Source organism: Lipomyces chichibuensis, assembly GCF_038497645.1.
Source record: "Lipomyces chichibuensis strain CBS 12929 unplaced genomic scaffold V1513scaffold_58, whole genome shotgun sequence".
In the NCBI taxonomy this organism is placed as follows: Eukaryota; Fungi; Ascomycota; class Lipomycetes; order Lipomycetales; family Lipomycetaceae; genus Lipomyces; species Lipomyces chichibuensis.
In genome coordinates this window covers 1,125-14,665 of record NW_027117510.1, presented here as the reverse complement: position 1 = coordinate 14,665, position 13,541 = coordinate 1,125, and the positions used below count along the sequence as shown (strand labels likewise).

The window sequence follows — 13,541 nt, the reverse complement described above, 5'->3', positions numbered from 1 at the left end:
ATGTATTGACTAATGTACAACCATCTGAGCTAGTTACTATGAATTGATTGGACTGCAACACGTCAAACGTCCCCTGCAAACACCGTGCCCGAGGTCAGTGGGACATATGCAGGTAGATTCAATCTTCCCATGCGTACATGTCAGTGCTCATACTGCGTGCTGGTCCGGTGTATGAATGGATTGCAAAGTAGCCCAATACAAATGAGCAGAATATTTAAACACAAGTTGTCTAAGATCAGCTCATCCGATCACTTTCCCGTGGGACCTTTTGTAGACAACAAGTCTTTAAATGATACGTATCTGACAAGCCAGGGGGCATCATTGTACATCTGTGGAAAACAGACCAATTGGCGTCGCCAAAGCCCTCAATCCTTAAGAAGGTATCTGTCCTTTATTTGTCAACGTTGAATCCACTGATCGCAGCGAAGTCTTCAAATTAAATCATGCGTGTGTTAGGATCTCTGAAGAGAGAGTGACGCTGCTCTGCGTTGTATCTTACACAAGTCGAGAATACTCTGAAACCAAGTTCATGAAGTATTAGATGTCGTCCTCCGAAAAGCTGCATCATATGAAGATGAAATACCCATTTTCGATAACCTTCTATCGGCTCAATAATGTCCAGCGATGGAAGCCGAAATCGTACAATGATTGTGTCCTCGTCATGCAACAACTTCGTAAACTCATAAATGCAAACACAAATTATCTAGGGATAATCGCTCTAACTTAGTGAAAACTGACTTCCCTCTCAGAGAATCAATTAGTTGGTTGCAAAAAAAAACTGGCGGTCAAGCGTACGCGTTTGGGGCCCAATGCAGTCTCGCACAACCGCGTCCAACCTTTCTCTTAACATTCGTCATTCGATTGCCATCGAACCTGTCCTAGCGGTTCTTGGGTACTCACTTGTTGTTGTATTTAGTGATATTTCCATTCGTTAGTTCTGTTAGAGATACGTCCAAAAAGTGTATAAGTTATCTCGAGAGAGTGACAACATGTCGTGGGCCGGTCGTCGTTTAAAGTTTTACAAAATTCACCTTAACTATATACACAAAACCCTCGTAATTTTCATTGAAACCGGCTTTCCCAGCGATTGACCACCTCGAGATGGCAGGGTTGGGGTTGCGATTGAAGATACCAAAAATTCCGCGTGGATGAGAGCCGCTGACAATGTCTTCGATGAGAACACCCTATCATGTTTATGAGTCACGTTGCCCAAGATTTTGCAAGCTTTCCCCGTTGTTCGATTAGGCTAGGTCCGTATTTTAGCGCCTTTTTATTCCTAATTGCATCGAAATGGATGGTGCTCTCAGTAAGGTTCAGTTGACGCGCCGAGACTTAGCTAGTGGGCGGCGATATTGATTTATTGATTGTCAGCCTAAGGAAAAGTATTCAACCGCTGCCAAACCGCTAGAGGCCGCATTATGGTTTCCGAGGTGACTTTCCATGAGCATTCTACGATTGACACTCTTCTTCGTGTTCTGAAGCCACACCTTCCGCAGGCCGTGCCGCTGTGTCACCGCCTACAGAGTGGGCTCAACACACCTGATCGTCATGTGCTTTTCGCTGCCTCTTTCCCCCCATCATCGCCTCCGTCGTTAGCCGATCCAGGCGTTTTTACGGTTTTGTTTTCTGACAGGTCTCGCAAAAGCGAGGCTCAAGTATGGATCTACAACTCTCTATGTCAACGAGTCACATTCCCACTACCCGAGCCATTTCCACCAACAGCATCCTCGATTCAATCTGCAGCAGAAGACGGCTTCGCATTTCAAAACTCTCTCTCGACATTCGATAGAGCCGTTCTCAAAAGGCATCTCAAATCACTCCTCCAATTTCTACACACGCATCGCATTCCCTCTGCTCCTGGTTGGCCATTCGACTCTGTCGTCCGACTCGCTTGCACCCATCACATCATCAGCTCTGCGCTCTCCGAAATAGTCCCGTTCAATCGTAAGACAGACTGGCTAAAGTATATCTTCTCTGCATCACCAATGCTCCCCCCTGGCACCACAAATTTATCAGAAGCAGAGATCAGCATCCCATCAAACGTGACCCTCCACTCCGATATTAAAACGGAAGACGACATCGCACTCATTCTCTCGACATCACTCATTCCCCGCCAGCCGTCCACGCTGCGCGCCTTACCCCACCGGACATTATACCTCACGTCTCCAGACTCTCCGTCACAACTCGTGGCGTGGTGCTTCCTCGGGCCCGATTACTCTCTCATGACACTCTATGTGGTGGAGCCTTATCGTGGCCGCGGCCTGGCGAAATATGTAGCGGGACGACTACTCCGCGAAGTGGGGAAGAACCCCGTGCAGTACGGACATGCCGATGTTAGTCGTAGCAACTTGGCTAGTAGAAGGCTTTGTGAGAGTTTGGGAGGAGTTGTGGGGTGGGAAGCAAGTTATATAGACATCGATTTGGAGAATTTATCTCAGCATGATTAGAGAGGCTCGTATGGAGAGCGGGCGCGATCTGCTTTATGACTAGCGCTCGTAGAGAAAAGTTTTGAAATATTTGAGCTATGTAAAGAATTTACACTAATGGAATTGAGATCAGACAATAAATTAGCACCACCACCGGTCGTACTTTAGTTCGCGACTTGGTTGAAGCAACTCAAACTCATGACCAAGTTCCCAACACAAACTATCGCAAAGCAGCAGTTTGTGTATTTTACTATTTGCTGTCTAGTTGACAGCTTATTCTTTCGTTTGTTCATCGGCCATGTTCTACCTCTTTGCTCGTTCTTGAGATATGCGTCGATATCCGAGTCTTCGTCGTCGTGCGTTTCGCTAGCTAAGCCATCAGACCGTAGTGAATCTCAACCGTCGTTGACTCGCGATCCGGCGCATCAAAGCCTCAGCCATAAATGCGCAACAGTTGTGCGGAACCAAGCAGCATGATGCAGAGTCGAAAGAAGTTTCTAGAGCACTTGTTCTTGCGCCGTGCGTCAGCGACGGGACAGGCAATATCTCCACTAAACAAATCCTCACGCTCACGGTCGGACACATCGCGGACAAACACAAAAGAGCGCCTTGTCTGATTATAAATATCTCCAACTGTCTACGCTGCTGCCAGTCCTGCCTTCTTCCTGACACAACGCATGGTCCCATTCCGGCAGCGCTCTTCTCAAATGCAAATCAGGGAGTACCTTACGCGCCAGGAGGGTAGAGGTTGTATAAACAAGAGCCTGCTAAAGTACCCCATCCGGTGAGTAGCGCACATTAAGACTTGTCTCCTTGCCATCTGGCATCGGATCTATCGTTCGGCAATTTCAAAATTTCAATTTAGTCTGGTCGCGATCGCGATATCCCACAAGACTGCAAGAGCTGCTGGAAACGATATACATGTCTCTTGCCACAGCGACGTGGACCCACGGGAGATATGTCAAAACCTTACGGTGAGGAATGAAAAATGTGTATCGAAGACTAACAATAACTACTTTTTAATAAATATAGCATCGACAAAGAAAAACTGCAAAAGGAGGGGACCCAAGTGGACAATTATACTCCCGCCGGGTCCGGGTAATACCGACAGGTCAAAGATGAGATATAAGACGACTCCCTCACAGATATCAATTAGACATGTTGAACTTTACACTTTTTCTTAACACGATTCATTGCGGTTTCCAGCATGGAAGAGCGAAAACTGTTTTCGAACCAGTCTTGATGGAAGAAATTAACAGGAATAGCTTCAATATTGTTTCCGCTTATCAGGTGCGTCGGGATACAATCGCTAAGTGTGATTTCCGCCAGATTTGCCGGAACTTGGCCGCCAACGAATCCGCCATCATCGACAATGGTCTATAATTTCGTCATTAGCCAGAATTGTTGCATAAATTGTTTGCAACCACTTACAAAGGAGCGTGTGGGGTCGAGGAGAGTATCTGGTGGTGGAGTGGCCTCATTTTGCAGGCGGTAGGTCTCCAGCACTACTTTCTCGACTTTGCCAAACCAGGTGTCATTCCCCACTTTAAGCGGTCCAAATGGATTGGTCTGCAATTGAGACCGTAGGGCGCGCTCCACATCTTGTATTGCTGCCCTTTTCTCCTCAATCGTCGCATAATATTTCGATGATGGCCGTTTGCCACGGTCTCCTTCGTTAATGCACATTGCAATTCCCACTCGGCAACGGAGCGCACAAACTGAATACGAAATTGCCGCTCTCAAGCTCGCATAAGTCTGTGCAAAGACTACTTCGACCGCAATCATCAACATGTGGCTGGGACCCGTTTCTTCTTCTGTGGTAAGATACCGTATGGCACCATCCCAATCCCGCGTTGTGGGCATTGCACCGGTGTCCGTGGTATTACTTATGTCTGTTGCAATGGAAACGCGATCTTTGATGTCTTCATTCAGTCCTGGCGTCCTGTCAACTGCGCGAGAAATTTGGTTAAGCAGCTGACCCACCATTTCCCCATGAAGCGGACTGGGGGCAGCGGAAACGATTGCAGCTTGTCGAACACCATCGTACTGACGTCTAGGGTATCTAAACTTTTATGTCAGAAACCTTGCAGTAATAAGGCCAATGATACTGGCTTATAGTAATATGCACGCACTTCACACCTTCTTCTTCAAGGATCTCTACCACGCGTACAAACTCCGATCTACTTGCAGGAATCTCGATTTCAGAATCTGGTGAAAGCGGGCGCCTCACGGCGTTTAGTAATTCTGAATTTTCCATGAATGTCCTTTGCCGTAATGCTCCCCCAGACAACGCGACCTCAGCGGCTCTCGTTGCCATATGTGGGCTATATACATGCCGCTGAGGAACTCGATCACATCCCGTGACTGGTAACTCAAAATTAAAGTTGGAAGGCGATGGATGACGACTGATGTGTCAAACGTGGCTAAATGTCTAAAAAGCGCTTCTGGCTTGCTACGGTTTATACGGACGACAATGCTGAAATCTATGATGATGGGAGACGTTGGTGATTTGAATTCGGACTGCACTACTTATGAAAACAAATGGGTTGAGCTGCCTCGGAACCTGCCACTTCTCTGACGTCATAATTGCTGAGGCTCGAGCCGCAGTTGACGCTTGTCACTTCAAGACGAGCATTGCGGGTTAGGGCTAGTCAAGGACAAACCCCTCCACGAAATTACTGCTAACCAGCGAATCAGACTATCAAAAGTTTGTATCACCGCCGTATTAGGTGAGGCAATTATTCCTTGGGGTCGCAATTACATTTACCATGCCCCGGATGCAATCAAAAGATGGGCAAGGTTATGGATTAATACGGATCATTTCGGACATTTCACAGTTCCTGCATCGCCACAAGGCCGCGTTGTTGCGTTTGATACAACGTCATGGCGGGTCCAAGTATCACTTGACTCGAAACGCGACCGACTGTCAAGTAGAGGGAGTTTATTGCCGCAGCCAACCGAGCCTTATGAACACAGCAACCGTAACGACTGGTCCCTGCAATAATATGAGAGCTCGCAATATGCTTTTTATTTCGAAAAGTTAAAAATTGTAAAAGTAAAAAATTGGCAAGAAATGCAAGGAATTGAGAAATAAGGGAATTGTTGATGGATGTGAAGCGGATGGTCGAATGGCGGGGGCGAAAAATTGAAAGTGGAGTTGGGAGATGAGAGAGAATAATTTATTTATTTATTGTAACTGATATAATGTTGCTGTGGATTACTGTTCTGAAAATAAGAGCGCTGATTTTTGTGAGCACGGAACCGCTCGTTGCCGATCACGTTAACTATATCAAACCACTTACTCAGCAACTAGGGCACGAAAGCGGACAGATGCCGTCCGCCTTGCTCCAGCCATCAACAATGCACTTATATCTTCTGTGACAAATTTTATAGGCACCGCTCTGATATCGGCCGCAGCCATCTCATCCCTTGGGAGTACGTCCCCGAGAGTGATTCCGATGTCTAACTCCTCATCTTGCACGAGGAAAGTCCCGTCCTGTACCAGCCTCTATTGAATCAATGAGCAAATCTAGTAAAGGATAACCATCTGATTACTCACATACGGTTCACTCTGAGTGATGCATCCATCCTCGGCCCTTTTATATACTATTGCGAAGGCCTCGGCGAGCTGCCCAAACCAGGTGTGACCTCCAAATGGATTTTCGATCAGTGTGTCCGCCATTGTCGCCATTGTTGTTTTAAAGACGTCATAGGTATCTAGAGAAATAGTGTGCGCAACTTTCGAAGGGTATTTGAACTTTGGCTGCTCCTGAAGACAGATAATAATTGCCATCTGGCAATGGGCACCTTTTAGCCACAGGTAAGCGTCGTTCTGGAGATTTTCATACTTCTCCGACAATCCCGTTTGCAACTGTCAGCACTTCTTCACTGGTTAAAAAGTAAACGAGGCCACCATCAGGCTAGTTTGTTGTGCTGGATGAGTGCCATTTCAACACCTCGTTGAATAAGGTGCTGTAGCTGTGCTGATACCATGCCATGCAGCGGCGCAGGGGCAGTGTAAATAATTGCCGTCGATGTGTTGGTGTCGTAGTCAACGTACGGATACCTATCAGCTGGTTAGTAATTGCATCAAAAATGAATGAATATTTCTGTCATTACTTTATTTCGCCGTACAAGCTATCTGCGTAACGCTCCAGCTCTTCATATTTATGGAGTGGCAACTGCACTTCGAGACACTGCTCCGGTTCGTTGGTCATGAGAAAGTTCAAAGCATGCTGATATTGGTCTTCTGTACCTTCAGGGTGAAGAAGGAGGGAGCTTGAAGCCATAGTCGCAAGATGTATTGATTGAGCTGACATGGCTGAGCTATTCGTTGTATTCCCTTTATGCCGCTTCTTGGCTGGGGATGATGCTGATTCGGCTATGTGCACGTGCCATGGCGATCGCTGGCCGAATCCGTCTCGCGATCGATCGGGATGATGATCCCGCACCGTTGGTAGATGCTCATTTTGATTTTTGTCGCAGAGGAGGATGAAAGCGCCAGTTTGCCTCAAAGCTCTAAGAATTTATTGGACCGGAACATATCATTTCGATTCGGACGACTTCAGTTAGTAGCTGACAGTTCTAAAAATGACTGACAATTGGGGTGTCAACACCCCATCCTAAATCGTTTGCTGTGGGTTACTTGTTGTTCACTTTTTATTCGATCTGATACCATCCAGATTATATGCGACTAGATGGTATTTCGTTGTGTTGACATTTTCAGGTGCATTCGAACACTCTTAAACAGCCCTTACCCGACATATCGTTTGGCGTCGATCTAAAAGTTAGTTGACTGCCCCTTTTTTTTTTTTTTGAAACCCTATCATTAGAGGTGTGTTTCGTAAAATTAAATAAAATCATCACTCCAAATTCAAGCAATTTTTTTCAATCACTTTTTCTTTTTAATTTTTTTGTATTTGCTTAAGTTAGTGCATTAATATTTAGCCCGGACCTAGCGACACAAAGGAATACATGGGTGACAATCTCGCGTAAGGGTTTATCCGGGAATCGACATCACAAACGAGGGCACCATTATTCTTTGTTCCGAAGAAAGACAAGGCCTTATGACCCGTGATGGACTACCGCGCATTGAGCAAAGTCGCGGTGACGAACGAATATCACATGCCGCTAATCTCTGACCTGTTAGTCCGGGTGCGGGGTGCGATTATCCTCGACGACAATAGCTGTTGTGCGATGATCGACGGGATGAGAGACAGGAAGCTGTCGACATAGTCAACGAAAACTCTATCCAACGCTGCACACAACCTAGAAGAAAACTCTATCCAACATTTCTTTCTCCCCAGTAGTGACCGTCATCATGACCGGGTCATTTGCCGACAACTGCACTGTCTGCTGCTCGTCGTAAGCGTCAACTTGATACATGCTGAATTTCCAGGCCGGAATATTCTTTGCGAAAAGTATGTCGAGCTCTTCGTACGACCGTCCCCTAGTCTCCGGCAGCCGAAAGTATGCCCATTTAAAGGTCAGCAAGGCGGCTCCACCCCACACGAAGGCCGTGTAACCCTTGAGATTCCATTGGGTTGGATTCAAGAAGTACGGCTAGAGCACGCCGGCCACGACGCCGATAATGTAGTATGCGTTGCGGGCGAGACAGACGGTCTTTTGTCGCAAGCGGGTTGAGCCCATCTCTGCGGGGAGTGCCCAGCCAAGCTGTCCGGCTGAGAGCTGAAAGATAAATGTCCAGACCAGAGTCAGCACAGCTTGGGCCATAGCGATGTGGCTGGAGGACGTGCGAACATTGAGAATACCGATAACGAAAAGGATCGCGGCCATGGCGGCCATACCCCAGACATAGATGGTCCTGCGGCCAAAGTTAGGCATCAGGAGGAACCACGAGATGAGGGTGCCAAAGAGGGCAAGGCCAGTACCGCCGACATTGAGCTTGTAGGTTTGAGCAGTCGAGAGGCCAACTTGTTGGAAGAAGTAGGTCGAGTTGTACGCGAAATTCAGCCCGCAGAGGACTTGTCCTGCGAATGTGACGCAGGCGATTTCTGTCCGACGTAGTTCGAAGCCTTTGAAACAATCCCAGTAGGAGGTTCCGATTGCGAGCTCTTCTTCGAGCTTGTTGGTGTGCACAATCGTCGCAAGAGTCTGATTAGGGTTAATATTGGCCGACTTACTTTGGAGTCTGGCCAGGGACTTTTCCGCTTCTTCTAATCGGCCCTTGCGGACCAAGTGCCACGGAGATTCAGGCGCGAACAGTAGAACAGGGAACAAGAAAGCCGGCCACAACCATTGTAATGCAAATGGTATGCGATAAGACCACTCCGAATTTAAGTGGACCAGGCACTCAAGTACGCCAGCAGCAATCAGTTGACCGGTAATAAAGCACATGTTAGTGTAGCTGGTGAGATAGACACGAAGGGAAAGCGGTAATACTTCCGAGGCATAAGCAGGGCCGTCGACGCAAACACACCCCATGGCAATCCGCACAAGAGCTCGCCGGCGCAAAGGACCCCGACATTCGGCGCGAAGAATGTCAAAAAAATGAAGCAGGTCAAGGTGACGAGCGAACCGAGGAGCACGCGCTTGTGTCCGAAGGAATCGACTAGATAGCCGTTCGCAAGGACACCGAAGAAAGCACCGACGCCAGATGCATTTCCCAGGCCAGCTTGCCAGGCAGCCGTCAACTGGTAGCCAAGGCCTGGGAAGTATGTGCCATACTTTTTAGCAAAGCTAGGATAGGCATAGAAGTTTCCGATCAGAATGGTATCGTAGCCTTCCATGACAACACACATGGAAACAATCAGGGACCAGAATATCGCTTTAGGGTATGCCATGATTGCTTGGAGAGGTGGCAGACTCTGTTTGATCTCGGCCCCAGTTTTGGCGTTCTTAGTCAACCGCTCGGTGCCAAAGTCCCCGTTGGGGCCATCAGTGATCGTAGGCACGAGGAAGGTTGGGTTAGAGCCAAACTCAACCTCTGCGATACCGGTCTTGATTGCCATTGTGCGTGAGCAAATATACGTAGCGAAACAGAGAATTGACGGGCGGGCGGCGTAGGCGAAATATATGCTCGTGCCAATCTTTAGACATCATCTTACAGATATGGTACCCAAAGGTGTTAAGGGAGAGTTATGTTACTCGTGAGACCAGTTCTGCTCCGCATGATGATCTGCGTTCATTGTAGTGCGCGGCCAGGGATTGATTAGGGTACTGAGAGCGGCAAGACTCTGCACTCCACACTCGTCGAGTGCGGCCAGACTTGACGATCGACACGAAATGTGTTAATAGTCTCGCGGTTCCCCGAACTGCGATTCCTCGTGGCATCCCCCCCGTGAGCATAATCGAGACACCGGTAAAATGCGCGCCCATCGCCACCCGCCCTCACCGATTTACCTCCGAGGTAATTCCGAGAGCCCGAGAGGCGATCAAAGAAGAGCGCGATTAGCGATGTCCTCTGGGGCCAGAAGCAGCACTCAGGGTTGCCTAGATTTCCAGAATGTCGAACCCAGCTCTTGTGGTCCTGCACAGGCTTAATCGTCATGACAGAGTAGATGATACCATTGGCATCTTCTAAGCTAGGACCTGGCAATTGCATTGGTTAGCAACGGTTTGCCACCTCGTCTATGGACTCGAGCTAGCCACAGGCGCAGGAATCAGGCCAACACCTAACTGCTGCCGATACAAAGCAACAATCTGAGCTTTCATGTCTTCCGTGCAGTAGAAAATTCTCAGCTCTGATGCATGCGAGATTAGGATATATTGCAGGGCCCCACTCGCTCCATCAATAATCACTGATATAAGAAAAATCAAGAAAAATAACCGTAAATGTTGAATGACCATGCTCCACAAAATTTGCAAGTCAAGTCAGAGCAGTAACTTCGTCGATAGTTGCCGTTACACGGAGAGCAAAAGCACATCGGCATATGACATTTAAATTGTCCCAGCACTAGCCATCAATCTCCATGAGCCAGCGTAGCAGTGGATACTGGATAGTTCTTCCGTGGATCAGAAACAATCCAGCAAAGTAGAAATTAAAATTTCAAGAAAATATCATAAAGTCGCCGCTTCCATTTCAATTAGACCCTGAGCCGCACATTCCATCAAGAAGTTGCAGCCATCGCGCCGATCGTTATCCTTTGTCCTAGCACAAGGACATTTCAACCAAAGACGACACCTTAATATCATCCATCTTTGTTGCCAAACGATAATGAGAGTGTTAACAATCGATGGAAAAAAGCCGTTCAGGCTTCAGGCCGAACTGAACCCTGAGTCACCCGATACAAACAATACTGCTTGGAAGATCTATACGCTAGCGAGGATGAATAGTGTCCAGAAGGAAGGATGGGGCTCCCCAGTAATATTGCCGACACAGGAGAAAAAAGTGCGACTCTTTGTGAGAAGGTCAAGACTGCTGTTGCTGACTAGGCGCTGACAATTATCAGTTAACATAATATGTGGATAATGCTCTTATTTTCATGAGTGGGGTTGTGACACTCATATTCAACATCACTGCTCCAACAAATCTCTAAATCTCCACATATCGTTGATTGTATGTAGGCCACACATACCATTTGAGCCAGAAAAATCTCTTGGGTTTGTGGCCATTGGGCAGGTGTCTACACCTAGTTGTACCCTCTAATGACTTGAAATTCAATCATAGTTTAAGGAGTCACCCGTTTTGTAATGAACAACAGTCATCGCCATAGATGAAGCGCTGCAGTGGCTGGACCGGTACATGTCCTTGACGTGTCATTTATGTTATCTACGTATTCTTTGCACATATACTTTGTCGTGATCTTCGAGTACATATTTAGTCGGATTTGTAAAGGCAGACTAAGTACTTCGGGTTGACTAATCACATTCCGAACCTCTTTCCTTGGGCTGTCAAAAACTCACCTCTTGACGGCTGTCGATAAGGCGTCACTGGGATGATTAATGGACCGAGTGGCTTGGTTCTTGACAGCGTGGACTTAGTTCGGTTTCTGATGTCTTCGCCTCATTCTGACACTTCGGTGCCATCAACCCAAATTAGACAAAAACCTTGTGATGTCCCGACGTATAGAGAGCCAGTTGCGCAGGTTGTAGACGCGTAGTGTGGACAACATCACTTTCACTTTCGCCAGATAAGAGCGGCAATCGCTTCAGAGGCCAAACCAGCTGGCGAACCTGATATCCGGGGTCCATAGATTTCGAGCCTGCGGCTCAATACAGTGAGTGAACGCAGCCGTCTACGTCATTCTCCACTTATAAAACTGTTAAGATCAAAGGATCCACCACAGCTAATTGAACTTCACACCATTACTAATCCAAAAGTTAGGCCGACTATCTTATAAAATCTATAATATTGCCAGCTAGTTGATAATTTCAGTAATTCAAGATGGTAGCGGCGAAGTTCATGTGGATATATGTAGAGCTGCCTACGATCGTAGATTGTATAAGAAGGTCCTCTAAATAGGATTGAGATCGCGCAATGAGTTGTAATTGAGTTTTGGAATGTTCTAGTGATATGGTTCTAAAGGACCTAGTGACAAGATCACACATATAAATATAAGAATGTCCTAGTTACACCGGTTCATACGACCTGTGGGGCATAAATTTGGGTTAGTAAGTTACTACTAACTTTAGCGAGTCATTTGTCCCGCGTCATAACCCTTACTTTCATTTTGCCGCGGTAGTCTAAGATAGGTATCAATCTCCAATAGTCATGCACGATTTATTTACATACACTACTCTACGACAATGGCATCAGACTTGGCAGCTCAAAACAGAGCACATTTCAAGTAAGTCCTCGCGTCATTTTCACATTGTGTAGTTAGGACCAAATCATATCTATTGAGCTGAAAACCATTTCCAAATTACTGACGGTCTATCTCAGCCAAATAGCCGCCACATACGACACGGACCTGGAAGAGGGTCTAAAGTCACTGACAGAAGCTGTCCAAGTCCGGCGGGACTGGATCGGAATTGATTGGAACGGCGCTGTCAAAGTTCTAGACTATGCATGTGGCACGGGAGTGATATCACGGGTAATTATGATCTTCAAGCGTCCTTTTTCTCTTACAGATCTAACGAACTCTAGGCTCTGGCACCTTTTGTAACAGAGATAATTGGCGTTGATATCTCCGAGGAAATGGTTGCCAAATACAATGCCCACGCTGACACTCTAGGTTCCGGCGTCGCAAAAATGTCCGCGCTACTAGGAAACTTGACTGAAAAAGATAACGCTCCCGCGGACCAATTCGCCGACTCCCGGTATTTCAACTTCGATTTGATAGTTGTAGGCATGGCGTTGCATCACATGGATGACCCTACCTACGCGCTCACACGATTGGCCGAGAGATTAAAGAAACACGCCGTCCTCTTTGTGATCGATAATCAGTCGCGTCATTATCCCCACAACGAAGACTCTGGCCTATCTCAGGACTATCATAAGCTTGCGGGAGAGGATGCGATGAAGACAGTTAGACATGCCGGGTTTACGAAAGAGACCGTGAATCAAATGTTTGCGGCGGCGGGAGTGGGTGGTAACTTTGACCACACTCTGCTGGAGGAGCCGATCGTGATTCGACCGCGTGGAATGAAGATAGAGCTGAAGCTCTTTTTCGCAAGAGGAGAGCGAGTGTAAGAATAAACTCTACAGGTGACGTTGGTGCAATTAGTATCAGTCTGTTCTCGGAAATATGTATATAATCAGCTTATTTCAAGCTGGTAGATTGCCTTGCAGTGGAGGGGCGTAGTGTACGACCAAGTACTCTAAGGGAAAATCAAAATAGTCTTAATTTTGCGATGTATCCTGCGAATAATTAGGTGGTAGATGAAGCTTTCCGGCCAAAATAAACCTTTCCTACGGCGTAGAATTTCTCCCGGCAATTTCGTAACTGGAGCAAATAACATAATATTTGATTTTCTAGACCAAGTTAAATGCCTCAAATGCTTAATAAGTCAGTGCATCTAGCAATAGAGCATTAGATGGATCATTGATGCTTTCGTCAGCTAATAAACCTTCCATATCTTTGACCGGTAGGGACGCATTGGTGTGATTGAATCCGGCGCATTGTCATCCATCACGCTTCCCACAAGCGGATAATGCCATCGCAATCAAATAACTAGATGAGCATTAACGAGCTACGCGCCTCCATCAGAAAA

The 13,541-nt window shown here is 46.9% G+C and overlaps 6 protein-coding genes across 6 annotated transcripts; 2 read left to right on the top strand and 4 right to left on the bottom strand.

Moving 5' to 3' along the window:
* The first annotated feature begins 1,099 nt into the window (after positions 1-1,099).
* V1513DRAFT_265489 (uncharacterized protein) lies at positions 1,100-2,626 on the top strand. Its single transcript, XM_066894534.1, has 2 exons — positions 1,100-1,306; positions 1,372-2,626. Exon 2 carries the CDS (start codon positions 1,419-1,421, stop codon positions 2,445-2,447), a length of 1,029 nt encoding a protein of 342 aa, XP_066750869.1. The 5' UTR covers positions 1,100-1,306; positions 1,372-1,418; the 3' UTR covers positions 2,448-2,626.
* An 832-nt stretch (positions 2,627-3,458) lies between these two features.
* V1513DRAFT_453387 (uncharacterized protein) lies at positions 3,459-4,908 on the bottom strand. Its single transcript, XM_066899236.1, has 3 exons — positions 4,559-4,908; positions 3,858-4,488; positions 3,459-3,803 (listed from the first exon to the last, which is right to left on the bottom strand). Exons 1-3 carry the CDS (start codon positions 4,741-4,743, stop codon positions 3,579-3,581), a joined length of 1,041 nt encoding a protein of 346 aa, XP_066750868.1. The 5' UTR covers positions 4,744-4,908; the 3' UTR covers positions 3,459-3,578.
* A 717-nt stretch (positions 4,909-5,625) lies between these two features.
* Positions 5,626-6,426, bottom strand: V1513DRAFT_453384 (uncharacterized protein). Its single transcript, XM_066899235.1, has one exon. The coding sequence runs from the start codon at positions 6,217-6,219 to the stop codon at positions 5,956-5,958; it is 264 nt and encodes an 87-aa protein (XP_066750867.1). The 5' UTR covers positions 6,220-6,426; the 3' UTR covers positions 5,626-5,955.
* V1513DRAFT_427885 (uncharacterized protein) lies at positions 6,342-6,745 on the bottom strand (the record flags this gene model as incomplete). The annotated part of the gene is made up of 2 exons (XM_066896243.1): positions 6,342-6,492; positions 6,546-6,745. The coding sequence occupies 2 exons, from the start codon at positions 6,743-6,745 to the stop codon at positions 6,342-6,344; spliced, it is 351 nt and encodes a 116-aa protein (XP_066750866.1).
* Positions 6,746-7,694: 949 nt separating this feature from the next.
* Positions 7,695-9,717, bottom strand: V1513DRAFT_466954 (uncharacterized protein; the record flags this gene model as incomplete). Its single annotated transcript, XM_066900094.1, has 3 exons — positions 8,866-9,717; positions 8,046-8,827; positions 7,695-7,988 (listed from the first exon to the last, which is right to left on the bottom strand). The coding sequence occupies exons 1-3, from the start codon at positions 9,395-9,397 to the stop codon at positions 7,695-7,697; spliced, it is 1,608 nt and encodes a 535-aa protein (XP_066750865.1). The 5' UTR covers positions 9,398-9,717.
* A 2,360-nt stretch (positions 9,718-12,077) lies between these two features.
* Positions 12,078-13,243, top strand: V1513DRAFT_453374 (S-adenosyl-L-methionine-dependent methyltransferase). Its single transcript, XM_066899234.1, has 3 exons — positions 12,078-12,175; positions 12,271-12,421; positions 12,475-13,243. Exons 1-3 carry the CDS (start codon positions 12,135-12,137, stop codon positions 13,018-13,020), a joined length of 738 nt encoding a protein of 245 aa, XP_066750864.1. The 5' UTR covers positions 12,078-12,134; the 3' UTR covers positions 13,021-13,243.
* Positions 13,244-13,541: the final 298 nt, after the last annotated feature.

Bases quoted from the DNA above. Each gene is read 5' to 3' on its own strand.
- V1513DRAFT_265489 (XM_066894534.1), top strand. From the start codon at position 1,419: ATGGTTTCCGAGGTGACTTTCCATGAGCATTCTACGATTGACACTCTT.
- V1513DRAFT_453387 (XM_066899236.1), bottom strand. From the start codon at position 4,743: ATGGCAACGAGAGCCGCTGAGGTCGCGTTGTCTGGGGGAGCATTACGG. The intron at 4,489-4,558 runs GTGCGTGCATAT...ATAAAAGTTTAG, and splicing joins CTTGAAGAAGAAGGTGTGAA to ATACCCTAGACGTCAGTACG. The intron at 3,804-3,857 runs GTAAGTGGTTGC...ACGAAATTATAG, and splicing joins TCGACCCCACACGCTCCTTT to ACCATTGTCGATGATGGCGG.
- V1513DRAFT_453384 (XM_066899235.1), bottom strand. From the start codon at position 6,219: ATGGCAATTATTATCTGTCTTCAGGAGCAGCCAAAGTTCAAATACCCT.
- V1513DRAFT_453374 (XM_066899234.1), top strand. From the start codon at position 12,135: ATGGCATCAGACTTGGCAGCTCAAAACAGAGCACATTTCAA. The intron at 12,176-12,270 runs GTAAGTCCTCGC...GGTCTATCTCAG, and splicing joins CAAAACAGAGCACATTTCAA to CCAAATAGCCGCCACATACG. The intron at 12,422-12,474 runs GTAATTATGATC...AACGAACTCTAG, and splicing joins GCACGGGAGTGATATCACGG to GCTCTGGCACCTTTTGTAAC.